This window comes from Betta splendens, chromosome 17 (genome assembly GCF_900634795.4).
Source record: "Betta splendens chromosome 17, fBetSpl5.4, whole genome shotgun sequence".
NCBI lineage: Eukaryota > Metazoa > Chordata > Actinopteri > Anabantiformes > Osphronemidae > Betta > Betta splendens.
In genome coordinates, this window is record NC_040897.2 from 5,235,840 (window position 1) to 5,263,347 (window position 27,508).

The window sequence follows — 27,508 nt, forward strand, 5'->3', positions numbered from 1 at the left end:
AAGAGCTTTGTGCATACTGTAAACTTAATCATAAAGGGATTTGGATAATAAGCATCAGAAGTTATCACTTTCTCCAGATGACTTTAATAACCTTACTTGATTGCAATCTAGCAGTAAAGCCCTAATATTGGTACTACCATGGTCTATCCCCACCACACACACACACACACACCGAGCCCCTCCCTCTTTCCTCCCTTTCTCCCTCCCCGTCCGTCTCACGCAAACAGTCCGCTGGCAGCGCTGACATGTGCGCGGACGTTAGGGCGACATGAACGGGCCCGAGCTTAATGATCTCCCGGACGACTCGGAGCAGCTGTGTCCGTACGTGAGCAGCCTGCGGCGGAGGGCGCTGCGGGCCAGAGAGCTGTGCGCCGCCAGCACCTTGTCCGACGCCTTTCTGCTCAAGTTTCTGCGGGCGAGAGACTTCGACGTGGAACTCGCTCTGAAGGTAAAACGCTGCAGGAAAACAAATCACTGCTGCCAAGAGAATGTGGAGCAACAGCTCGGTAACTTCATGTTGACAACGGTCCTGTCATGCAGAGTTGCACGTAAAGCGCAGGCGTAGGGGAACACAGCGGAACGCGTGTTTACCAAAGTGTGTGCAGTATTATTATAATTCTATTATTAGCCCATTTTATTATATATATATATATATATATATATATATATATATATATATATATATATATATATATATATATATATATATATATATATATATATATATATATATACACACACACACACACACTCTATTCTCACCCTCCGCGGGTGGTCTCATCCACTTTCCAAGCTCGGGTCCTCTACCAGAGGCCAGGGAGCTTGAGGGTTCTGCGCAGTATCCTTGCTGTTCCTAGGACTGCACTTTTCTGGACTGAGATTTCGGATGTTTTTCCAGGGATCTGTCGTAGCCACTCCTCCAGTTTGGGGGTCACAGCCCCTAGTGCTCCGATCACCACAGGCACCACTGTGGCCTTCACCTTCCAAGCCTTCTCCAGTTCTTCTCTGAGCCCTTGGTATTTCTCTAGTTTCTCATGTTCCTTTTTCCTGATGTTGCCATCGCTTGGTATTGCCACATCCACCACTACGGCTTTCCTCTGCTCTTTGTCCACCACCACAATGTCTGGTTGGTTCGCCATTACCATTCTGTCTGTCTGTATCTGGAAGTCCCACAGGATCTTGGCTCGCTCGTTCTCTACCACCTTGGGAGGTGTTTCCCACTTTGACCTTGGGGTTATATATATATATATATATATATATATATATATATATATATATATATATATATATCTCCAATGAGGTGCTCAAAGGAGGGTCTCCTGAAAGGTTTAGCGCAAACTACACTGATCTCAGGAACATGAGGCATTAACAGCTCAGAACAGCCACTGACTAAAAGAATAGAATAAAGTGCAGTTTGAAACAGTAAAAGGTTAAATGACCCATATCAGGTTGGCCCTACCCCAACCGTCATACCATAGTCTCCATCCCATCATTCTCCAGCTTCTTTTCTACCAGACCTATCCTGATCTAAGCTGTTTTGAACTCATCCACTCACTTTAACAGAGATCACATATCTCCACTTTTATTTAAATGAGAGGAGATAATGTACACAAATGTACAGATGTGCGTTTTCTCTTGTAGCAGCGAATGTCTCACCCGGGATGTGTTTCATGTACAACACCTACATGTGTTACTCCAACACCGAGTTTAGTATAAGTTTATTTGCTGCTTATCAACTTTCATTGCACTGACTGATATGATTGTGAATCGTGTGCGTGTTAAGCCTCGCGACGCAAACAGTCCAGTCTGTTGTTTGTTGCTGATATCCCAACTACATGTATACACAGACGTAATCGTGCTTTAAAGTACTGCTACGCTGCCTCTACCTGTTCTGATGCACAGATGTCCTCTCACATTTACTGGTCCACATTGACAGTCGATTACAGCCTAACAACCAGAGCTTGTGTATTTCTTTTCTGTTTGGACTTGAACATTTACTCAAGGGCTTGGTTCAGATAACGCAGCAGATTAAAGGTCACAACACATTTGATCTGCGTCGGGCTTCTTCAATGCGCCGGTGCTTCAGCTGAGCACGTGGGCGACTCATGCACGTTTGAACATTGTGTGTGTGTGTGTGTGTGTCCTGTGCAGCTCCTGCTGAACTATCAGCTGTGGCGGAGGGAGAGTCCTGAGATCAGTGGCTGCCTGTCTCCCTCCTCAGTGCTGGGGCTCCTCAACACATCATACCACGCCGTCCTGCCGCTGAGGGACCACACCGGCAGCCGGGTGCTCATCTACAGGATTGGTTGGTATTTGTGTTGCTCGAAATGTTTGTTTAGGTTATTACAATTGTGGATTACTAACAGATTGTTTGACTTTGAGTCAAAGTATTTTTCCCTTTTCTCTGGTTAAGGCAGCAAAAATTATACTTAAATTAAATTATACTTAAATTAAATTATACTTACCTATTTGTGTGTGCAGGGCAGTGGAATTCCAAAGACTGGTCGGCCTTTCAAGTTTTCAGAGTCAGCCTTATGACATCAGAGATCATCTGCATGGAAACAGAAACCCAGAGACGGGGGGTCAAGGTCATATTCGACCTGCAGGGATGGATGTTGGGTCACGCCCTGCAGATCAACCCTTCCCTCGCTAGAAGGATATCCTCTGTGCTATCGGTAGGGCCCAGGTCATGCTTCAGGTCATGTCGGATTTACTGTGGCTGTGGCATTCACACAAGGTTTGTCGGCTCGTTTTGTTTGTGTATGTGTTTTCAGGACTCGTTTCCATTGAAAGTTAGAGGAATTCATCTGGTCAATGAGCCAATGTTCTTTCGGCCAGTTTTTGCCATGCTTCGTCCCTTCCTACCAGACAAGATCAAGCAGAGGGTTGGTACCGGTTTTATTGCTAAACACTGATTGCATGAGAATAACATCTCTGGTCATACACTGAGCTTTGGCTCCCTCCACAGATCCATATGCATGGTGCAGATTTCCAGAACTCGCTCTGTAAGTTCTTCTTACCGACGATCCTGCCTCCAGAGTACGGAGGAGAAGGCCTAGGAATAGAGGCGGCGTGTCAAGACTGGACCAATCAGCTGCTCCAATCAGAGACGCTCCTGCAGCAGATCGCCGCCCACCCAACCGCTGATGTCGCCACTTTTCCCAAGGAGTCACACCTTGAAAGAAAACGACACTAAGCTACTTGACAGGTGTAATTTTTAATGTACGCATTCTGGCAGCCAGCTTGTGCAGTCAGAGAGTCAAAGAGGCCGAAATAACATCCAACTTGCTTCTCATTACCTATCTCTGACTTTTGAGTTTACACGATTCATAGCTGTAGCTCTTTCTTACATTGCTCACTGATCTCAAACTAAAGGATAAAGTAGCACAATATGGTTAAAAACTCATGTAGTGGTCACCTTTAGGCCAAACTGTGCTTATCATAAACTTGACTTGAAAAAGTATGAGTAAAGGTTAAATATGATTAGCATGGGGGTTCTAAGTGACACTTTCTATGCAGTTTGTGTAAGTATTTTTTGCTGTCCTTATTTTTTATGAAAAATTCTTCACACATCTGCTGATTTAGAGACTTTCAGGCACAGATGGAGGAGACATGAATTGAAGCCATAGTTTGTCCGAGTCACCTGTAGTTCTTCAGCTTCTCTTTAGTGTGTCACAGGCCCAAATTAAATCATGACTGCACATTGCCAACATAAAACACTAATTTAACTAATTCTTTGACAGGGTTGGCCCACTTTGTTTAAAAAATATTATTTCAGATCTGAACACAACTGAAGTAAAAGTATTTAATTCAGTTTCCAAAGGCATCATTAGCCGAGGCTGGAGAAGAACATCTACAAATGTGAGTCTAACTCACAGACAAAAGCTCCTTGGAGTCACATGAGGGTCATGACTTTCTTCAGTATGTAACTATGCTATCTGCAGTCAGCTACCAGCTAATTCTGTGAACAACACACTCTTACAGCTGCTCCTCATCACTATAAGAATAATTAATGTTTAACATCGTCAGCTAGCAACAAACAGACTGATTAAAGCTCATCAGCCAGGAAAACTAATTAATGCAGTTCTTTTTGTTCACAGTCAACCATTTAATCTTAAGGGATCATTATTATGAACTCTGTAATGTGAAATTAACACTTTATATATCATCAGTGATACGGATGAAAATTTTTTGTTTGTTTGGACCAATATTATGCACAAATGTGAATTTTCTGTAAGCACTAAGTTTATAATTATTTGTATTAATTGCTGCATTTCTGCAGCTCATTTGTTACTGTATACAGTTTATTTGAAGCTAAAGATCAAAGTCTCTGTCTGCTAATAGATAGACAAACAAGACTCGGCACAAAAGTGTTGTTGATAAATGATACGATGTTGGGTTTTATTTGTGTATAAGAGGTGCAGGCAGACTGCATCGACTACTCTCCAGCTACTTCTAACATAGTTTGTACTAAGTACGTACTTTATTAAAGTATAGTCAATGCATAATTGTATAAATGCACCATTTGTAAGTTTCTGTCCTCTCATTTGTCTTGCTCTGTGTTTGGTTGTGGGCCATCACGGTCCAGAACTTTGACCAGTGTTAGCAGGTCAGTAAACAGGTTTATCAGTGTTGCCCAGGCTGGTAAACAAAATCGACTCTACAGCCTGACAAAAGTCCAATTTTTGAGTTCTGGTTAAGTACAAACATGTTATACAGTACATAAACCATGTATACCTACATATACAGTTTCACAGCATTTGTATGTGTTACGGATCTTCACCCATGTGGACCATGTTTTGTGCCCTATCATGACCAGAAGTCAGATTCTGGGAAGTGTTGCTCAAACTAGGACAAGAGCAAATTAAGTAAGTTTTCTAGAAATTCCTGGATGAAGGCTGGGTCAAAGGCACAGCTGTGGTGACCCCTCGTGGCTGTAATGGGTTCTTTTACAATACACCCCACTCATTTTTGTGTAGAACACTGATATGGTGTTTCATACTTTTCATATTTAATCAACTATCTCTTAACAATATAAAAACCATAACTTTACTGCAGATCTTCTGTTCTTTGTTGAGCCACTGACACCATGTTCTGTGTATACACAACTGAATTAGGTGAAATGCAAGAGAAAAACTGTTAATCATTGCTGATAAATGATTATTTTTATGTCTCTGGTTGTCTATTGACATTGTTGAAATGCAATTTAGCAACATGCAAAGAGAGGTTTTAAGAAGTGAACCTGATGAAATCCAAAATCTAATCACATGTTCCTTTCCACACTGTTCCTCTTTATAGCACTGACATGAATTCAGTTCATCTCTTCGACCAGATGGAGCATGATGGTTTATCAAGCACTCTATTACAATACAGAAAATGTCTAGTGGGAGGTATTTTGAATAAGGAAAAGAAAACTGTACTTACTGAAAACACTTTAATACAATTTCCAGGACATTCATAAAACAGTAAAACTTTGTTTAATTTAAACTAGAAGTTCATAATAGTTACCTTACAACTATCAGGTTTGCATCATTTTTATGAAAGTCAGAAGTGTCCTGACTGCTTGAACAGAGGACTTCCCTTAGCGGCTCCTCCAGACTGACAGAAGGGCCCAGACACTTCTGGCCTCAAACCGTGCAGCTACTCTATGTTGACAAAGTGGGTCATGGAAATCCAGGTCATTCTAAAAGTGTGGGTTTCAAGCTGGCTCCGTCAGCAGAGGGGGTGAGAGAGCTTCTGGCCGGCCAAGTCAAATTCAACCCACCACACCACTTATTATAAAATCTCTAGTCTTTTCTTAGACTTTTTAGTTCTCAGTCAAAGTATCTTTATTAATCAGATCCAAAACCATGCATGACCTCTTCACTGGCTGTTGCCTTGTCTGTTGTCTGTTCTTGCCTTAGGAAAGTAAGTTAAGAACGATAGAACGGAAGCCTAGTTAATCCTCCATCAAAGCTTTGCAATAACGACATACTTGTCAAGAGTATAATGTAATTATATGTGTGTGCCATGTTCATTAAAAAATGGTCACAATTGTGATGTGTCCAAAAACTCAGAATTATTTATCTGGTACAGGTTTCCTCTATTTTACTTTGCCTTTTGCACTGTACACTGAAGACCCCTCATAGTATGGTATGCTGCTGCTAGGCTGCCTATGTGATTTAGGGGACACAGCAAAGGTTTCATACAGTTACTGCAAACCCCAAAAACAGCTGATGAAGGTTTTATGTTGTCATAGTGAGCCCAGCTATGGCTGACAAATGTAATCAAGTAAATCCAATAGAGGATTATCTGAAGAGTAACTTAGCTGTAGATGAAGTGTTGTTATAACCCTATATTTTAAACAACACAGTTCCCTTATGCACATATCACTCACCCATGATGCAAAATTCATTCAAGTGATTACATCATTGTTCAACCAAATCAGTTCTTCACACAATGATCAAATCACAGATAAGACACATTCACACAATGTTCAGGGGACCAAGGCAGTCTTTAGTCATTCATGTCAGTGAATCAATCACATGAGAACTGTCCCTTTTGGACACCCCAACCTCTGAACTTACCCTGAGGCTGTGCTGCTCGTGAGCTGACCAAATGTTTACTGGATAACCAAATGGCCCTGCAGGACTAAAGATTAGAGATTACAGTGGTTGGCAGTGTGAATTTACAAACCTCAACACTTTTTATTACTTTACCCCAATTAATAAGCATCTAGTAAAGGAGTGTTATTGGTCGGTCACTGTTTTGATCTTTTCTTTGATGGATGACAAAAGGTTCATTACTGAAAAGGACTGCGTCAGGGAAAATAACATCATACATGTACATTCTTTAGGTCAACTTAGAGAGTTTTGCGTTGGCTTGTATGAGTCAATGGACCACCAACATTATCTTGGCACAAAAAACAAGCATTGACTGAGTGTGGGTATTTAATAATCTATTTAAATAATAAGGCTTGGTGGAGTTTGCGTTACATTTAAACGATTGATTATTAGCATTTCCCCTACTACACAAAATCTACCAAAACATAGATTCATGTTTATTTTACGTACTGTGTCGATTTGTTTAATTACAAGCGCATTCTGTCATTAAGACATATTAATTATCTGTGTATAAAGACAAACAATATGTGAGAAGAGGAAAAGGAAACAACGCGATAATCAGGGAAGCTTCCATCTTGCCACGTTCCAGATGAGTTAGGGGGCGGGGCGATAAAAAGACTATCCACACGGTTGAATAACCCAAATGCTTCTACAATTCTATTGGCTTTCAAATGCTTTCGCCACGCCCATTTTTGTAGCTAACATGTCATTGGTGCAGAAAAACTGTCAGAACCAAAGTGGACGGGGTTTCTATGGTTCCCAGTTTATGAAGCAGGCGGTGATTTTTTTCTTTTCTTTTTTACTGCTAGAAACACAGTCGCCGGCTGCTTCAGTCCTCTATTTACTGTTATTTCAGAGGTGTCTCTCCTAAGCTGACTCGCCATGGCTCCAAAGAAAAACGCTAAAGCTCACGTAAAACCCAAAGGTGCGTTGTCGCTTTCCTTTTCATTCTATAATGGTCTGCGAGTGGTGAAAATGACGCGTTCACGGAGCTTTCACTGACGGCCCATTTAAAGTGGACGCTATTCAGGTGTCAAACTGTTCATTCAATCTTGCTAGCTGTTGTAATTTGGCTCTAAAGAAGACAGTACGGCGGGACGTGGTTTGCTAGCTACGCTTAACCTGGGCCCAGGTAGCATGTAAACACTTTCAGAGTGCTGCCCTTCAACTTCTGTATGAACATGACTCTATTACTGTCACCAATTATACAGAGGTTGTTTTACTTTCATCTTCATAATAATGTTTCCAATTCGACACGCGCAGGTAACGGTATTCCTCACTGCGTCATCGTCGCTTTACCACCGTTTCGGGAAGCTTTTAAGTTGCTGCAGCTGTTTATCCTGTGTCCTGCGTGGTTGACAATGGCGACTCCAGCTCCTGGGATTAAAGTGCGGAGCGCTGTTCGCACGCGAGAGATAACGCCAGCTTCTCGCGTGCAGGTTTATGTAACGTTGCTTTTTTGAGAGGTTCGTCCATCAGCTCCATAGCTTAGCCGCAAACGTAGACCTGTTTGTCTATGGCAGCGTGATTTCCCAGCGATGTGGCAGTAAGTGTGTGCACCCCGGGGCGCTCTGCACCCCGCCCTCCGTTCAGCCACAGTCACTGAATGCTCACGTGTCAGTATGGTATACTGTGGGTGGGGTGATACGTGGACCTGGGGGTCTGCATCGCACCCACAGACCGTACTGGAATCCACATCCACATCACTGTTGAGTGGCGCGCGCAGCTCCATTCAAATATGCAACGTTGCGTAAATATTCAACACACACGACACACGCACAGAGCATGCGATAAAAAAATAAGCATGTTTACCTAGTCGTCTATGTTAGTGGTTGTAAAGGTAAAATCAGCTAAAGTGTTTCAAATTCTTCTGTACTGTACTTTAGAATTTGTTATTGTTTAGTGTTTACTGGTGTTGAGTTCCGCGCTGACGCGTAGCTGTGAATCGATTGGAGTCCACGCTGATCTAAACTGTGGGAAACGTGGTTGTTAGTTGCAACAATATTTTCTAATTTTCCAACTGAGCACTAAAACAACATGCTAATAATGTAATGCGTTGTTAATTTGGAAAGGAAAAGTATTTGGATGCTGCATGGATGCTGTATATAGTTGCATGTTGAATCAGATCAAACAGTTTGAAGGTTAGAAAAGCCCAGGGAACAAAATGTTCAAGTTTTTAAATTTCTGTCATGACCACGCCCACCACGGCCCTAAACACGCCCATCACTCTTCTATTCTATGACAGTTAATGCCACACATATGATTTCCTTTCTTGTTTTCATGGCAGTTACTGACACGTGACTAAATGAATGGGCGAAATGTCTTTTGTTATATAGGAAATCAGACTAATGCTTACTTCTGGATTGGCTTACAGATATTTCATCTCTTGAAACAGATTCAGCATTTATTAAAATGCATTTGTTTGTTACTGGCTATAATAAAGCTCCATAGTTTATTTGCACGGTAAAACAGAACGAACAGCTTTGAGTGTCATTGTTTTGCCCACTGTAATAAAGGTCTGATTAATGTGAGAGAGTGGACTGTAAATGGTTTATTTTAAACAATTTAAAGGCACAATCCACATTATTTGAAGCGGTTCAGGTCATTCTGTTGTTGTATACTTGAGTGTGTAAACTTTATTGAAATTATAGTATTTTCTTGAATCTGTTTATATATTATTTATTTTAATTTTACATTTGTGCTCTTATTTTTTTACATGCCATATACATCACTCAAATTCCTTCGAGGACTTGGAGTTGCTGAATAATCAAGGGATATAGTGGTAATAGACTTGTCTGTTCCACTGGGACTGACGTGATGTGTGTCCTTTGCATGTACAGTGTGCTTTTTTCCATAATATTCTAAATTCTCACCACCTGGCATGAAAGCGTGTGCTGTGCATTGCGTCAAAGGTTTTGTTCTGGTGCTGAACAAGCTGGTCAAGCTGCTTTATAAACTTAGAAAACTAGGACATTTGCATTCATTAGAGGAAGGACAGAAAATTTTTAGTATGCATCCTAAGGATGAACACATTTACTGCCTTAATGTTTTTTAAAACAATACATAGCTAAATGTAAATGCAGCAGTGAAATTACTTGTCATCGTCTAGATCAAAAGAAACACTGATATCATAGACTCTAGGTTGCATTTTGACATCAAAACCTTAATGTTGCAGTGATAGTCTTGTCAGCTTAGCAATGTGCTTGCTGATATTTGACTCTAGTGAAGATCATATTTTATAGACTTTTTATTCAGTGAACTATTGTAGGAAATTCTAAATGACTTACTTTTGTTATGCTGTAAAGTTTGCATGTTGTTGTGTTATAGAATGATCATATGGTATTTAAAGTGTTTGCTTTCTGCTTTGTTGAAAACTGGTTTAAACTACTTTGCTGTGTTTGATTAGTATGTTTGCCAACAACGTCTAATTAGCTTAGTGCTAGTACCCTTACCAAGTGTCTTTCAGAGGATTTCTCAAAACAAAGCCAGGCAAGGGGATTTACTGTATTTCCTCTTGTGCCTAGACTGCAGCCTTTATCACAGGAATGCACGGTGTGCCATTACATATCTAGTACAGCTGAATCAGCCAGCTCTGTCAAAAGAACCTTAACGGTCAATGAAAATAACTTACACTTACACTAACTGCTTCAGCTCATATCACTTCTAAAAAGTGTTTTTTCTTTTAAGTTGGCTAAGGGTCAAAGGTCATCATTTAGTTAGTAGGGTTAAAGGTTGTACAAATGGAATGTATATAAATGTGCATGTATGCGCATGTGGGTCCCTGTTTAAAGCCTGAGAGACAAGCACACAGAATGAAGGCGGTACACACAGCAGCAGCACTTACATAAGTCTTTAGAGGAGCTGCACAGACAAACAATGAGTATTGAGCGTCACTGGAAGGAGACTGAGCAGAGAGAGTTTTCAGGTTGTTTGGAAAAGAAGACGGCGTGTGTAAATTGGCTGCTGCTCGTCACATGAGAATGGACCGTATAGAAGACCACAGTGGTACATTACTGCATGGTTTCTTTTGGTGGGAGTGCATGTGTACATGTATGCAGCAGGAGGTTAACATGGTTTTGTATATGTGTTTTAACTAAAAAACTAAGTTTTAAGTGGTGTGGTTTAGTATGAAGTGTTGTGAGTTATTACTGCACGATGACCATTACACTATACTTGTCTTATTTTCTTCTGATTCTGAAGTATTTCTCACTTTCAGTAGCAACTTGAATTTCCGGGTTGTGTTTAAATATGTCACCATGCTGGTGTAGCTGCAGCTGCCCTGTGGGCCTACGTTTTGAAATGAAAAACAGTGCTATTGCATTTGTCCTACAGGAGTCAGTATCTTTGGTCAGGACAAGTTGATGAAACACTCACACTGGCACTGCAGATATTGTTATTTTAGTCTGCTGAGACTGTTTTGATAGTGATTTACATTATAGTTATGTGAATTTTGTAATATACAGTAAGTCAAGTATTTCTAAATGTCCTAGTCTTTATGACTGTGTGTTACTGGTGAAGCGACTTTTTATGCATCATGCATCTTTTGGTTTGGTTTAACCTCAGCATCAAGGTTATTTATGTTCTACATTTAATTGACATAGTCCAATAACTAGTAGTCTAGTATTTTTGTAGCTACATCTGAAAAAAACCCTTATCTGTTGAGATAAGGTTAATGGTTTGGTCAGTGAACCCAATTGTTTTGCATTATCTTTTCCATAATTGCTCTGTTCATCCTGCTAACTGTTATTTAGCCCTCCTCTATTGGTGAAATTATAAAATCTGACTGTACAATCCTCCAGATCTGGCAGTGGTGGGGGTGGTCCTTTTAAAGTTGCCATTGGCCTCTCAGCCTGGCAGGGATGTTGATAGTTATGTTGTTCCCTGTGTGTCAGGACCAGCTGGTCTAACAGCACTATAAATAGCCGTTTTTGACCTCCAGAACCATATCGGGCTTAGAGGGGGCAAAAAAGTGGCAATGAGAAAGGATGACTGACAGATGAGCAGCAGAAGGAAAGCCAGTGAGAAGAGATACAGGGGAGGGACAAATGAGACTGCAAGACTGCTTTGCTCGGACTGTGTTGGGTGTTTGTGGCTTTCTTTGGTTAATTAAGAAGTCAGGGCATTAGGATGGGCGATCCAGCAAACTTGGTGGAGTCTATAGTCGCTCCTGCTGTTGGCACAGCTATCCCTTCAGTTGTTGCTGAGGAACTGCAAGGTGAGGAAATTGTCTTTTTAAGGCCTACTCACTAGAGAGCTGAGAAGGACAAAACAGTTTGGAGGTCACCGTGTGAAAATGTTTTCTTCTTGCGGAGAAAAGAAACCCATAGAACAAAATGGGCATTAGTTTTGTCTCATTTGGTTCTTTTAGTTCTTAAAATGTTTTCATGGAAATGTGTAACCCAGTAGATGTTATGTAACATTCTTAAAGCTTCTATTATCTACGTGTTTAATTAGAAATACTACTTGCTTCACACTACAGAATATTGTAATGCACTTGGGTTTTTTTCATGTCCACATTATTTTGCAAAGTAGATTAGAATGCCATGCCAAATGTATTAAGAATCAATGGTTTCAATGTTGTAGTGATCTGTTTCATAGTAACCTCAAATATTCATGTGTGCAGGTAAAATTAAGCCTTAAGTATTTTTGTTGTGTGTTTGGGATTATTCCTAGCACCACGTAGTGGTCTAAAACACCTGTTTATTCACACTATGCATTGTGGGATGCAAACACCCCTCCGATTGCTTTGGATCTGGTTGTTGTCAAAGAGTCTTTTTCCACAATAAATTTGAGGATATTACTACAAGTATAGGGATGCCACACACAATTCCCAACAGATTTCCTCAGAGACCACATGAGTTTTAGCTATTAATCAAGAAGTACTTCAGAGAAACTAAACACACATATTGTACGTTTTGCGTTGCAGATAATACCAAATCCCAGGCATCCAATAAAAATGGAAAGAAGGCAGATTCTGGCTCCAGCAGCAGCAGCTTCTTCACCTGGTTCATTGTCCTTGCCCTGTTAGGTGTCTGGACATCTGTAGCCATGGTCTACTTTGACCTGGTAGACTATCAGGGAGTCATTGGTGAGTACACAGCAAGGTGCATGCATCCACTTTTGTATTGCATCGCACATCAATTAATCATGCATACACCGTAGAACACAAAAACATCCTGCCATCTGTCCTGTAGTGAATTTATTTGTTAGAACACTAACATTAGCGACCTGACTAAATGTGTGAATTTTCTGAATGTTTGCTTTTTGTTTTGCATGCAGACAAGGCTAAAGGCTTGCAAATTAACCTGTCTGAGGCCTTGCAAGGTAAAAATCACAACATTTTATATCTGTTATATGATGCTAAATGATGCTTGTAATGTAATAATACTAGCTGCATAGTTTGTCAGTAGTTTAGAAGCTTTATGGAACAAATGACATTTGTCCATAAAGCAATATAAATATTCCCCCAACTATTTTTTTTTTTACTACAACAACTACTACTACTCCAAAACCAATTTGGAGAGGTCCTATCAAAGCACTGGACACCAATTGAGCATAGTGGAGTGTAGCAGAGCTGGCAGAGGCAGGTCCTGGGTTCCTCAACCCATTTTCTTGCTTTAACAATGTACATTGTTTTCTTTCTTGCACAATTTGCTTGTTCGTCTGTCACACCTGTTTTCACCTACTGGAACTAACCTGTTTCGTTTGGGTGAGGGTGAAGTCTATTTAATGTTTAGGCTGACTCACTTGCATACAGTACATTGCAGAGCCTCTGGATAATGTTGAGGTAAATTCAGGTTCTATTGCATTTTAAAAGTTTGCATATTGTAGCTTTACGTTTTATATAAAGGATGTAATGATTATACAGTATACTGACTTGCTTTAAGAATTAAGTCATTAAGATATTTTATTGACACCAAAAGTCAATTATTTGAGATTTCCTACTGTGTTGCATATTTATTTAACAGCTACTGTGTTCTGCAAATCATGCAAGTGTATTGCTGTGAACAATGTGTCTTTGAGATTAAGCGCGTTTGTCTCTCCTGCAGGTAAACTGGTGGACTACGATACTGATGGTGATGGCGATTTTGACGTTGAGGACGCCAAAATTCTGCTAGGCAAGTTATGACCTTTAACCTATATCTAATTTATACAGTGTCCTGCAGAAAAAGATACAAATGAATTCTATAAATACATTCTTGCATTCTACAAGGTGCATGGTTTCTTACACCAAGATGTATGGTTTCCTACAGTCACGGCTTTCCAATTGGTGCTCCTTTATTTTGAGTGTGACAGTTTTTGCAGGTCACTGATAAATGTGTCTTTTGTTTCACAACCTCAAAAAGGCATTTGGGTTTCTTTTGCATGACAATAGTATAGCTGACTGGTGAAGATGGTTTAATCGGTGAAAACAATGAAAAAAAACTGAGCTTAATACCCAAGTACCTTTTGATGTAATGTGTTTGAGTTTTCTGACTTGTTTCTAACCCTAAATAAGTCACATTTGTTTTTTTGATTAAAGAGCATTACAGTTTTAATTTGTGAAACAGTACCACAGGTTAAAAAAGGGACCTGCCTTAAGAAGGTAGATGCTTCATATGCTTCATAACAAAATATCTCACTACAGAGAACTATGACACAAAGATAGAACTGTATTCACATTAATATCACAGATTGAGTTAACATCAATTTAGTTTTAACATAAATTCGAGTAACCGTTTGAGAAATGAAAATGCCTCAAAGGTCAAAAGTAACATGTTTCGTACAAAGTACACTTTCATGTAGGAATTATTTTGATACTGTCCTGACACTATAAATTCAAACATTGTTGTATCAATGTGTTTTAAGAGCATCATTATGTTTATGAAGCTGAATAAGTCATTCTCAGTTGTTATTCCCCTTGTGAACAATGCTGCATGATTTTTTTTTTTTTTTTTGTTCGAAGGCATTACGCATAGGTAATTTTTTTTTTTGCCCTTGCTCATATTTAGTCTGACCATCAATACTTATTTTATTATTATTACTTTACTTATTTACTGAATAGCTTGAATAGGCATTGTTATATATGTGGCCATTGAAGTAGGTGCGTGCGTGTGTAACCCAGTGTCTCTTTATTTAATTGCCCTGCATTAAACCACCGAAGCTGTTCCGTATGTAGATAGATCCATAGAATGTTTGCCATTGCGTACCTCTTTTCAACCCTGGTTTAATCATTTTAATGTAGAACTGAAACACATACAGGATATCACTGACCAGGTTAAGCTGACACGTGATGAATTTGTTGGTTATGAGCCTAACTTCTTATGCTCGAGTATGGGTACAGTAGATCCCCTTCTACCTAACCTACGCTTAAAACTTCTCTTACCTTTTCCTCTTGTTTCCTTCCTTCCCTCCCTTTCTTTCATATCATCTGTTTCCACCATTTGTTTAAACCTTCACTTTGCTTTTTTATCAGTTTGTTTTTCCACACCTCCTATTACCACACTGATCCGCCTCCCTCCTTACCACACATTTTGCTCTTGAATATTTCCTTCATACATCCATACCCCAACCCCATTCACCCCCTCCTTTGCATAGGCTTGACCAGTAAGGGTGATGATCAGGGTGAATCCGAGGTTCTGGATTGGTTAGAAGAAGTGGACGAGGCTGGATCTGACTGGTTAAACGGTTTCTTCACTTTCCTCTATGGCCTGATAAATCCTCTGGAGCCCCTTGAGGAGGAAGAGCACATTGCCTCAGGAGTCATGGATGTGCAGGAAGAAGATGAGGAAGATGAGGAAGAGGGAGGGGTCAGAAAAAGAGGTGCAAAAGAAGATGGAAATAAGGGGCAGAAGATTGTCATAGTCGGCCTCCATAACCAATAGCCTCAGTGAAACTGCAGCCTGGTTAGGCTTTTAAAGCACTTTGACAAAACTAATGAGCCTCAAGAGCTCTAGCCACAATGTCAGGAATGTGGTCCTACTCTATTTTTCCTTCTACCTTTGCAGGTTTTTGTAACCCTGAAAACAATTTTAAATGCATATTCCCACTTGTTTAGGCCCCGCGCTTCACCTACTACAGGTTCCAGGTACTTTCAAAGATGGCTAGCAACAATCTTCATTCTTGAAGCAGCAGAATCTTGAAAGTGAAATCCTGTTGATTTTTTATATGATGTCAGTGTCTTTGCTGTGATATAGACATGATACTCAGGAACTCCTTTGTAAGCGCTTACCCTCTTACCTTTTTAAATTGTTACTCTTTAATTATAATTTTTTTAGATTCTAAAAATCTTCTGCAACAGCCAATAACAGACATGACCTGGACTTGGACAGCAACTGAGTTGCCCTTTTATGCCATTTTAGACCATGCTGCATGCTATAAACACACACTAAACTTTTTTTATCTGGTCTATCAGCATGAATTTGTACTTTTTTAAGCTGGTCAAATTGATTTAATTTTGTTTTTGTTTTGGATCCCATTTTACCCCTGCAGGTATGTATGGATAAGAAAAAGTTTGAATGATATAGTATGAAAACTTCCACATCACTTCTGGAGATAGGCTTTTTTGTCTTTGGATCTTGTTTAGATCATCTGTACATTTCAGATTCTTAAGAAAATAAATCTAGTTGATGGTCCGTTCTCCTACCTGTCTTTGATGTCTTAGCTGACATGTCAACAAGGTAAATACAACTTATTTTAGTAGAGAGAACATAATGAGCACAGTCATTTTGAGCAAGACAACAATATTTGTGACTATTATTGTATCCCGCCATGCATTTTTCTATTTACCTGTGGAGTTAGTTACACACCTTCACTGAGTAGAGTTGTTGGTTGGTTCGCAGTTGCTTTCGAGGGGTTGCCATGCTGATTTGAGATGTAGTACGTACAGTTACTGTTGTAAAACAGTCAAATTGTTTTGTTCCTTTCTTCTCCGTAACATGACTCCCTAAGCCGTCAACTGTACCCCATTACCTAGATGACTGAGGAGCTTCACATACAAACAACTAATTCCATTTTCCTTGGCATGTTATAATATTAACCTAACTACATGCATAAGTCACATCCCTCTGAGCTGCTTGCAATAGGGTAGGTCTTTATAAAAGGTCATTGCATGTTCTATATACTGTGTAAAAAAACAACAACAACAATTTGCAGACAACCAATATACTACTTTTGTTTCATTGTGATATTAGAACCTTACAACAGACACTGGCAGACTAATCAATCCTTGTATCTGATTATAAGTGACATGTTTGTAAAAGGTGTTGTGGTTCTATCAACCTTTTGATTGAGTTTTATGCAGGAGTTGAGCTTAGTAGTTGTTTGTTATTTTGTCATTCTCTGCTTATCAGTAGCTGCAGCACTTTATCTATTTAGTGTCACATCAAAAGTAAAGAGCCTTAACACTGTAATCTGTCATATCGCTTTGCATCCATTTACAACTGGAATGTTGCTGTTCCTGTCAGTGTTGGTTAAAGGTGAGAAAGGCGTGGACTGCAGTAGAAGTGTGTGTGCATATGTTGAGACTGGTTTAATTCATCATGCATACATGGTTGCTGTGTGTGCGCGCGTGTGTGTGTGCACGCGTGTGTGTGTGTGCGCGTGTGCGTGCGCTTTAGTGTCAAACGTTTTTTAGTGAATTGGTCTGTAATGAATGTGCAGATGATATGCGATTTCAAAACAGGCTAGTCCTGCTCTGGGGGTGCGGTGGCTTCAGGTGTTGTTCGCTGTTAAAATGCTAACTTCACCATCAAATTACAGCAGGTGCCCAAGTGCAGAGTCTGTAAGAAATAAACCTTGTATACTGACGTACAGCAGCATTCTTAAAAATTTGATTGAACTGGATTGTGTGCACACAATCTTTGATTTCTATTGTGTCATTTGATGAAGTGAAAATATTGCCCTCACAGCCGTGTAAACCTAAATTAATTTGGCCAATAAGTTATAAAAATTATTCAGCAGACTGAAACACTTTCTGTTTGTAATTTCTAAAGCTTCTTGTCGTGACTGTTTTGCTGTCCTGTGTGACTTTCATAATGCTGCGAATAACTGGTTCAATACAGGGACTGACTGGTCATTTCTTTATTAGATTTGTAGCTGATTCACAAACTAGACACACATACATAATATTCATGTTTAAACACTCATTTCAATTTGCAGGCTTTTTCACAGCTATTTAAAATATGTTTAGATTCATGATTCATATCCATTGCAATGACAAGATCTACTGTAGCTGTGCTGAAAAAACAGGTTTACATACGTTGAGTTCCATGTCTTGTAACGATCAGCTTACACAATACAGCAACGGTGTGATTCTGCGATGGAAGGTCGAGTTGAGTTTACTGTAGTGGAGGTGGAATTCAGCCTTATGTAGCATAACTGCTGTCTTGTCTTCTATGATATCAGATGAAACGCCTAGAGATGCACCCGGTAGAGGAGCTAAGAAAGGTATCCTCATGCATGGCCCTATGCTTGTGTGACCTGGTGCATCAAACTACTCTACTCATAGCAAAGATTTTAGTTCTGATTGTGCACATAACCTACATTAATAATGAGCAGTATATGCGATTAAAAACATTAGCAGATTGAAGCAATGAAAATTTCTTCTCCAGCACCCCTGGACCCAGACCTGTATCAGACCACTTCTAACATTATAGTCTTAATAGTGCACTAGATAAAAGAAATCCCATAAAATACTAGCAACCACAGCTCCCAGTATTTTATCATCATTTTATGGACATCGACGGTGTACAGTACCATTATATATAAGTCTACACACACTCTTTAGGGAAAATAAGGAGATATGGCATGCACAAAATGTTGTTGTGGGGAAATATGTTACCAGTTTGTCCGTACATGCTCACACCCGCTTGATTTTGCGGTGATGTCTGATAACAGACTAAGGTTAAGCATGGTTTTTAGTTCTTTCCAATGTTTCTATGAATAGAGAAAACCGAACAGTGTGGTTGATCATTCATCCATCCATAGCAACCTCTCCAACAAAGGATGTCGGTTGGAAGCTTCGGGAGGCTCTAAGGCAGCAGCTGGCCATCATTCATGAACGTGTGGAGGCAAAAAAGATCGCCAAGCTGGCTCTGGCTGAAGTCAGACAATTGCTGGCCAAAGAGGAGGAGGAGAAGGAGCTGGAGCTTGGCAGAAAGGAGATGATGGCCAGGGTGAAAGAAAGAGTGGCTGCTAGGCTGAAGGAAGAAGAGGACACAATTGAGAAAAAAGAGATGGAGACGGCTCTGGAGAAACAAGAGAAGGGGAAAGGAAGGCAAGCAGATGAGAACAGGAAAAAGAAGAGTAGGAATTCAGAGGAAAGACAGAAGAAATTTAAGAAAGAAGGGGAGGAGAAGGCTCAGAAGAAGAACAAGGAAAAAGCTCTGGGTGCAATTCAATTCATTACTGCCTAAAACCTCCCCAACATACTGTAGTTTGATAACTATCACAAAACAATTTCTACAAAATACTTTGACATTAAAATTCAAATGATATTTAAGTGTGATTCATCAAAATATACTGCAGCTCTGGAATCTCTGTTAAACTCTTTTGTCTCTTACTGTTAAGTTTGACCATAATGGAAAAAGCCCCTTTTTTTTCTTTTTTCAGTGTTATTAGTAGGTGGTTGTGTTTAGATTTGATTACACTGGCGTTTATTCTAATGCATCAATTTGTCCTCAGTTGGCAAAAGGTTGTTTGTAAATGAAGGGGAATATAGTATACTTGTTTTGTCAATAAAATCTTGGGAACAATTTATTTGTCTCTAATCAGAGGTATCACCTAGATGAGTGGTGTGTTTGCGTGAGGATGTATATAACTATGGACCATATTCTGAATCATGCTGCTTACAATAAATCCTCAGTATGTAAACCAGGCTAGTCCTCCCAGGGTGTGTCAGACATTCAGGTCCTTCAGATATTCGTATGATTTAATGTCTCTCTTCTTATTTGTAACTTTCTGATTCTACAGTACATTAAATGAAACTAACTGCTTACAGTTATTGAAGTGCGGTCCCAACCATAATGGGACACTATTACTCAGTCAGCAAAGAAGACCCATGGCCTTTTAGATGTTCTGGTTGAAGGAGCTGGTTCGTCTGACTAACAGTACATTAGAAGAGAATGTCTGTTAAAGTTGGTTGTATGTTGCATACACACCCACTGTGCATCTACAATCTACAAACAGAGGTACCAAGCATAGGAAATCTTATGTATACACATAAACATGACCGGTCTTGAAAATGTGTTTATATTTTTATTTGCTAAATCGAGGGCTTAGTACACACACACACACACACACACAGTCCACTGTGTCTGCTTTTTCCACATGCGTGTTTCCTGCCAACAACTTGTGCATCATCTCATGTAGGACTGAAAGAGAAAGCAGCTGTGGTGGAATCCCATAAAGAAGAAGCTGCTGCCCCAGCAGAGACACACGAACCTGCAGCAGAAGGTAACACTTACGTTCTCATAGACCAGTGTCATCACATGTTAATTGGAAGAGGGTCTCTGGTGTCATATAGGATCTAATCATCACAGTATATTGAGTCAGTATCAACAGGGAGCATCCCCAGGATAGTAGAACTTCACACTGTGTTTATGGCAAGTATTACCTTTGTGCTAACAGCTCATTCAATTTACATTACTCAACACACACAGACCTCAGATCAGTGTGCAGGGTGTCTTTTCTTTTAAATTACACCAGTGTTTGGCAGGTCAGACTTTATCATATGAACCCACACAGCTTGACTGAACTGAGTATACACAGCTAATCGCAAAATATATATATGTAATGAGAGACCAGCAATTTTTTTGTTTTACAGAATCCAGTCACACAACATTCAGTTCAGATATTATTCCCTTTTTCGATGTCATCACCACATCATAGTGTTGTTGGAATTGCATAGAGAGACACTTTTAATGTTTCACTGAGTTCTCCTTAGATGAAAGCCCTGGATCATCTTTTAGCATGTAAATTTAATGGAGACCTCAAGAACCAATTTTATAATATGGGACAGTACTTTTTAATGCATATCTTCTCTTTATCCTTGTATATAAGCATGTCTTTCCCTCCTAGCTATTATAGAGCCAGACCCCATTCCTGTGGAGGATGTGATTGAAGCTGCTGCAGCACAGGACACGTCTGCACCAGGTGTGTGAGTGTAAAAGCCTTCCTGTAAGAAAGGGGGCAAAATTATGCAACAAAATGCAACTAATGTACATACTGTACACTACAGAATATTATACTGAGGTGTGATCAGATGGTAGCAGCATACTGCTGAGGTTGTTTGTATGCAAGAAAACATTTACACAGTTCCCCCTTCCCCCAAGAACCTGAGCATGAGGTAGCAGCAGAGGCCAAGGAGGTTGCATCTGAACCCGAGCCTGAGGCAGAACCCGAACATGTGGAGAATCTGGAGGTTTGTATAGTCCACTTTTTCTAAATTAAGACATCTGTGAAAACAGAGCTACTGAAAGATGAAAAAACATCAACATGAGTAGCATATTATACAGTGTGACAAATATGTAGTCCTGTTGAAATATGTTACTTAAATACTAGTTTGAACCTTTTCAACAATTCATTTTCAGGTGCTTGAGGAGGATCCAGAGGTGCTAGAGGAGGAACCTCCTATTGTGGAGGAGGAGGCCCCTGTGGAAGAGGTTTGTATTGTAGTAATGTACTTTAGTTTACAGAAATATAAATACTTGTCAAATGACGTGTAAAAAGACTGTCTTTTTAGAACATGTGGGTTATAGTATTGTTATTGTTATTCAGACTGTTTTAGCTAATGAAGATGCAGAGGAGATGATGGCAGATGAGCCTGCAGAGGAGCAGACTGTGGAGAAAACTGCTACAGAACAAGCTATGGAAGAAGAGAAGGAGCCACTTGATCGGGCTGTGGAGGAAGCTGAGGAGGAGGAGCCGGCTGCTCAGGAGGTGGCAGAGGATGTAAAGGAGGAGAGTGCTCCTCTAGAAGAAGCTGTAGAAGTGATAGCTGAAGATGAGGAAGCTCTGTCAGACGAACCTGCTGAAGAAGTTGAGGCAGAAGACGAGCCCTCTCCTGCAGATGAAGAAGCTGTTGAGGATATATTAGAAGAGCTGAGCGCGCCCACGGATCAGACAGTAGAGGAAGCAAAAGCTGCAGTGGAAGTAGAGCCCACGAAAGAGACTAAGGAGGAAGCAGAACCTACAGAAGAAGCAGAGAAGGAAGCAGAACCCACGGAAGAAGCAGAGGAGGAAGCAGAACCTACAGAAGAAGCAGAGGAGGAAGCAGAACCTACAGAAGAAGCAGAGGAGGAAGCAGAACCTACAGAAGAAGCAGAGGAGGAAGCAGAACCTACAGAAGAAGCAGAGGAGGAAGCAGAACCTACAGAAGAAGCAGAGGAGGAAGCAGAACCCACAGAAGAAGCAGAGGAGGAAGCAGAACCCACAGAACAAGCAGAGGAGGAAGCAGAACCCACAGAACAAGCAGGGGAGGAAGCAGAACCCACAGAACAAGGAGGGGAGGAAGCAGAACCCATAGAAGAGGCAGAAGCTGCAGAGGAGGAAGCAGAACAGCTTCAGGAGGAAGCCACTGAAGAGGCAGATCCTTCAGAAGAAATAGTGGAAAATGATGCAGTAGCAGCAGACACAGAGGCTACTCCAGAGGAAGAAGTGGAGGAAGAAACTCCAGGTGAGAAGGAGCTAAAAAGGACAAGGCAATTTTGTATCAGGGCTAAAAGCAGTAGACACATTTAGTGACAAGTATGTTGGTGAACTTACTGTAGTGGCCATAAATATATTTCCACCTTTGTCTAGGCAGTTTGAAGTCCTTTTTGATATGGAGCCATTCCCCTGGTGGTTAAGCAGCTTTATTAGCCAGTCATAACACTGTGCTAATAACTCAACCTTAAGCACAGATACAGCAGGATGATTTAAAGCAAAACAAACTAAAAAGCGCACATTGTGCTGTGGCCAGTGGCATTATTTAAATGTCCTGAAATTCTTTTTCACGATTACAGAGACAGAAGAAATGCAGGAGGCAGAGGAGGCAGCACAAGAGGGTACGTACCCAGACACGCACATGCTTGGGGTGTAAAGAACTCTTTGAGGGAAAGGCTCACCTTTGACTGTGTTTGCACCAGCAGACTTTGTGGAGACAGAGGAGCAAAGTCATGATGAGCCCAGAGGTATGTTAGCTCATAATCAGTACTTACACCTTGTCCATAGCTGGCTATAGCAAACAGGATGTAATGTGACACTGTGAGAGTACATAAATAAAATGAGAATGAAACATGAAAGGCAATATTATTGTATCAAATAAATGTCAGCACAGTAGTGCAAATGTTAACTGTTACTAGAATAATAATTAACGTGTTATTAAAATATATGAAACGTAACATCATTGTTCTTGTGTTTTCCATAGAAACGTAGAGGCTGCTGCAGTTGTCATGGTGATGGAGCAGGGACCCACTGACGTTGCATCAGCTCAGAATGATGATGCATCTCCAGAGAAACGATTGAATTGTTTTGACAACACTCACCACTCACCCCACCCTTTATTTTTTCACACCTCTACTTTAAGTTTTGCCGTTTTTTTTTAGCGTCAGTGTGAGATATTGCTGAAGTTGTTTACTAATAGGCTGCTTTTGTTTTGACTCTGTTTTTCTTCTTCCAGTTTTCTTCAGAATAATTTAGTTCTCTGTCTGTGGTCCAGTTTCTAGGCCACATTGAGTCTGTGGGTTTTACCAAGTAAATCAAGTCCCCATCATTGTAACTTTAACTTTATTTTTAAGTCTCTTCTTAGCTTCCAGTCTTTTTGTTGCAGAGCTGAATAAGTTATTTTAAATGTGGCAAAATCAGACTTCAAATGTATAATCATAATTGAGAACCTTTCCCTCCCTCTGTTGCAGTGTAAATATAGCCACCTCGATGCACCTACTTCCTGCTTTTAATGTTGGGGATTCAATGCAGAGCAGAGATGGCGATTCCTGTTGCCCTGCTCACCTCCTCACCCCTGCTACGTTATTTACCACAAAGTATGTGTTGAGTCCAGGATGAGCCATTTGCTAGCCTGTGTGAATGCGTCTGTTCCCTATGTGACCCAGGATGAGTGCGTTCTAGCTCCTAGACAAATCTTTTTTGCTAATCAATCTTTTGAGTGAGCTGCTGATGTGATGTAGTTTTTAGTCTATCTTTTTTTATTCTTAAACTACGTGTATATATGTGTTTGAGTTTGTGTGTGGTCTGGACATTCCTAGCTTTTATTTTTGTTTATCGTATTTCTAGGTATGAATACTAAGACAATTTAAAGAGACCATCAAATTAGTTTTACTGAAGTTTGAACTGTGATGTCTGTTAAGACACTGAACAGGGCACAAGTGGCGTAAGGATTCATCACCAGCTGAACAGGAGTCGGAGCCATTTTTTGTCCTGTGGGATCTAGACATTTTGTATTGTGTGGTATTACTGGCTCATGGAGGGTTACACGGACCAGGTGCTGCAATCCTGTGGAAGGTTGACTGTAACTGACAAAGATCTGTTTGTCATGACTAGTAAAGACTCTGTGTAATCAGAAGAATGCACACATGTTTAGTATCATCATTTCTCCTCCTTTTGTATCTGTGTTGAAAGTGGCTGTTTATTTCAAGATACTGGCATGAACAGTATCTGGAACTGATGATGTGAGACAGTGGATGAGGGGAAAGTCCCGTTTTACTGTTATTGTCAGGTTTTAGGGATGCAGCATTTTCCAGTGGGGTGGGGAGCTGCATGACACCTTATGTTTTCTTCCTCTGTCTCTTCTGCTTCCTAACACTTTGTCAATGTGAGTTTCCAGGTTTGTTTTTATAGGGACAGTTTAAAAACTTGGAAAAATAAAGACAAGCTGTAATTTTCTAAAAATGCTTTTCAAAGCCATAAGCAGTTCCAGCCAGGTTTATGGAGCTACACTACTACAAACTACAGCCAACCATTACTAATGTCTGTAGAGGTTTGTGATATGTGGACAACTCTTTATTAGGTGAAGCGAGGACACGTTACCAGGGTGGGATAAATTACTTCAGCTGTTGGTAGCTTTGTCCCAAAGTGCTGCCTGTCAATTATAACCTGGAGTCTGCAGAGCTAAAACTGGGCTGTAGACGCTGACACCGATTTAAATTATTGTGACTATCAATTGCTGAAAAAGGGGATTATAAATGTGACTTTTCTGTAAATGAACTGTTCTGGGAGCTGTAATAAAATGTTTGGAACAACACGGCAGTGGCTACAGTTTTTCCATTAGCTCTGTTGAGATTCTGTATAAGTGTTTAAAATGTTTGTGCACCAACACTCACTGTTTGCTGTTTATTAGTTAACAAACCTAAGGTTTTTTGCTAGATTAGAATATGCTAATGAAATTCTGTGGTTTATTTATGTCATATCAAGTGTCTACATGTTCTTAAAGAGCGTCTGATGCTGGCCTTGAGCACAGGCGCTCCACAGTAGAAAGCAGGTTTAAGTTAAGTTTCCTCAAGACAATGGAAGTGAAAAATAAATCAGGTGTTCAGATGTTAGTAGATAAGAAAATCTAGAGTAAGAAAAAAAAAGGAATGAAAAAGTACTTTTTTTGTATCCAGTTCTTAAACGTTATGTCCCAGCTCGTGAATTTGTTGATCCAATTCATTTTATTGGGAAGTACAATTAAATGTTTCAACAAGGTTTTTGTAGTTTATACTAATACCTAAACACAGACCCTAGTTGATGTAGATTCCGTCTTCTTGACGCCGTCTAGTGAATGAATTATTTTACTTCCACATACGTTTTATTGGAGGTCAGTACTGTCTAACGGCCAACAGGTGGCGCAACAGCAACGAACTTGTCCTTAACTGCATGAATGTGATCAAAGGGCAGGATTGTGTCGCTGTCGGCCACGAGACAAAAATTGAGATTTCCTGTGTTGTAGTTTTTCAGGTGAATGAATTCAATAAAACAGTCCGTTGCATCTAATGGGCCTTTAAGTTACTAATTATTAATTTAAAATTAATGTGAAACTCAAACCAGTGCTTGAATTAAAAATTACACTTATACCTTATCAACCTTTTATGTATGTGCTTTGACAGCTGCGGGTGGAGAAGAGAGAAGTATTCAGAGAGGCTGGGTGTGTATGGGAGGAGGAGGGAGGGGGCAGTCAGACGCTTTCACACACACAGCCTCACGGAACAGTCAGTACTGGCTTGAACAGCTGAGAAAAGAGCTGCTCTCCTTCCTCCTGCTGCTACCAAAGCCTCACATGGAGCCACATGTGACCAGCAATGACCAACAGCAGAGCACAGCACAGGAGCTTCCACCGCAGGGCTGACGAGCAGGGACACACACTTCATGCACTTAAACTGCCATCACAGAGACATAAAGACATGAACACTAAGTCTGTGCTCACTGATATGTTTAATTTGTTCCTGCAGGAAAAAAATCCTTTCGCTCCACATTGCATCACACAGGCCATGTTTTGCAAGTTTGGAGAAAAGGTCACCCCAGCTCTCTGGCTAATGTTGACAGGAGGCTCATTGTTGAAGGGAGGCGTGTGTGTGCGTGTGTGTGTGTGTGTGTGTGTGTGTGTGTGTGTGTGTGTGTGTGTGTGTGTGTGTGTGTGTGTGTGTGTGTGTAATGGGGGGTGCTGTCAAACCCCCATCACAGCTGCTTGGCTGCTGCAGCTTGTGTTGCTCACATGCAGCGACAGATAAGATCACTTCTGTTGAGAAGTGTAGTTGTGTAACTTACTTTGCTCCCTGGGCTGCAGCTTGACTTGTTTTGAAAAAATACAGTAAATGTGGGCATTTACTTTTTGTACCAAAAGTTCAAAAACGACTAATATATACAAATTATTAATATTCAGTATTTTGCTTTTATTCTATTTTTACTTTATTTCATGAAAAATCTCATAAACGATTTTTTAATTAGAAAAGCTCTATTATTTTGGAGCTTTATGTACTAGAATACAGTTCAGTGCTCGACCAACCAGCTGAACCGATGATATGTCAGTGGTAATTTGAACTTTAGTGGTCTTATGAAAAAGTGACGTGTGCTCTGAAATTACCTAGAGGCACAGTCAACATGGGTTATATATAGTTATGTAGTTATATATAATGCTGCATGTTGACCCGATGCACTACAACTGCAACTGAAACACATGCTCACATTATAGATACAACATCAGCAAATGAGGAAAATGTCATCATCAATTCGACAACATAGACAAAGTGTTCAGGCGAAATGCTGAATATACAGAAAAAATAATGTAATCATATGGAAATACACCACTTTGTATGTACAAAGTGCATTTTACATAATATTTTTTTTTGCTTTGTTATTTGGTTTGTTTCTTGTGTGTTGGAACAACATGGATAATACTGTTACATATTTATCTGTGTTGTTACTGCACGGCTTAGCTGTCGTGATATACTATAAAGCCTTCAGAAGAGAAAGATACTGGTCACCTGCCCTGTCAAACTGGTCAAACCACTTAGCCAAAGTGTACAAGGACCTGATGTTTATTAGAAAGGAAAGAAATCGAGTGACGTCACAGATGACTATCAGGATATAGGCAAACCCCAACGATTTACTGTCGGTCTGTTCACTGAAATAGAAAGAAGTGGGCTATATTTGCCCTTGCGACCATGGTGGCGACTGTCAAAATATAACATCAGAGGCTGTGTATAAAACGGCCGACTGCTGTGCACATGTGACATTTACACAAGAAGGGCTGGGGAGTAGGACGGTGGAGAATGACGGAGGGAGAATCAGTCCTAGAGTCAAATCTGGAGTAAAAGTCAAAGTATTTAGTCAACATCATGATCATTTTCTCCGCCACTACAGTCTATTGTCTGCGGTATATGATTCGGTTGCCAGGGAAGCATGTAAGAGCAAAACAAAACAAGCACCGATGTAACTCCACATGGCAGCGTACG

General features: G+C 40.3%; 2 protein-coding genes and 1 long non-coding RNA gene across 15 annotated transcripts; 2 read left to right on the plus strand and 1 right to left on the minus strand.

The window, feature by feature from the left end:
* The first annotated feature begins 211 nt into the window (after window positions 1-211).
* Window positions 212-4,526, plus strand: ttpa (tocopherol (alpha) transfer protein). The gene is made up of 5 exons (XM_029130644.2): window positions 212-448; window positions 2,152-2,305; window positions 2,482-2,675; window positions 2,775-2,885; window positions 2,969-4,526. The coding sequence occupies exons 1-5, from the start codon at window positions 269-271 to the stop codon at window positions 3,194-3,196; spliced, it is 867 nt and encodes a 288-aa protein (XP_028986477.1). The 5' UTR covers window positions 212-268; the 3' UTR covers window positions 3,197-4,526.
* A 2,781-nt stretch (window positions 4,527-7,307) lies between these two features.
* Window positions 7,308-24,819, plus strand: asph (aspartate beta-hydroxylase). 9 transcript variants are annotated; one of them, XR_008693114.1, is made up of 14 exons: window positions 11,636-11,817; window positions 12,529-12,690; window positions 12,882-12,926; window positions 13,652-13,720; window positions 19,953-20,036; window positions 20,661-20,735; window positions 20,915-21,003; window positions 21,173-21,244; window positions 21,360-22,257; window positions 22,586-22,627; window positions 22,709-22,753; window positions 22,990-23,017; window positions 23,477-23,602; window positions 23,853-24,819. XR_008693114.1 is itself a non-coding variant. In XM_055503975.1 (13 exons), exons 1-12 carry the CDS (start codon window positions 11,730-11,732, stop codon window positions 22,995-22,997), a joined length of 1,677 nt encoding a protein of 558 aa, XP_055359950.1. In that variant the 5' UTR covers window positions 11,636-11,729; the 3' UTR covers window positions 22,998-23,017; window positions 23,477-24,819. The 9 variants fall into 9 exon arrangements, 7 of the variants coding, with proteins under 7 accessions (XP_055359953.1, XP_055359956.1, XP_055359955.1 ...); XR_008693115.1 differs by having other exon boundaries at window positions 23,927-24,819; XM_055503975.1 differs by having other exon boundaries at window positions 23,477-24,819.
* Window positions 20,584-22,520, minus strand: LOC129603340 (uncharacterized). 5 transcript variants are annotated; one of them, XR_008693120.1, is made up of 4 exons: window positions 22,347-22,520; window positions 21,151-21,233; window positions 20,918-21,051; window positions 20,584-20,757 (listed from the first exon to the last, which is right to left on the minus strand). It is a non-coding gene; the product is annotated as an uncharacterized LOC129603340 (long non-coding RNA). The 5 variants fall into 5 exon arrangements; XR_008693119.1 differs by having other exon boundaries at window positions 20,918-21,054; window positions 22,347-22,519; XR_008693117.1 differs by having other exon boundaries at window positions 20,918-21,037; window positions 22,347-22,515.
* Window positions 24,820-27,508: the final 2,689 nt, after the last annotated feature.

Coding starts and splice junctions, on each gene's coding strand:
- asph (XM_055503975.1), top strand. CDS start 11,730: ATGGGCGATCCAGCAAACTTGGTGGAGTCTATAGTCGCTCCTGCTGTT. Junction 12,691..12,881: donor AGACTATCAGGGAGTCATTG/GTGAGTACACAG, acceptor TTTTGCATGCAG/ACAAGGCTAAAGGCTTGCAA. Junction 21,245..21,359: donor AGGAGGCCCCTGTGGAAGAG/GTTTGTATTGTA, acceptor ATTGTTATTCAG/ACTGTTTTAGCTAATGAAGA.
- ttpa (XM_029130644.2), top strand. CDS start 269: ATGAACGGGCCCGAGCTTAATGATCTCCCGGACGACTCGGAGCAGCTG. Junction 449..2,151: donor ACGTGGAACTCGCTCTGAAG/GTAAAACGCTGC, acceptor TGTCCTGTGCAG/CTCCTGCTGAACTATCAGCT. Junction 2,306..2,481: donor GGTGCTCATCTACAGGATTG/GTTGGTATTTGT, acceptor TTGTGTGTGCAG/GGCAGTGGAATTCCAAAGAC.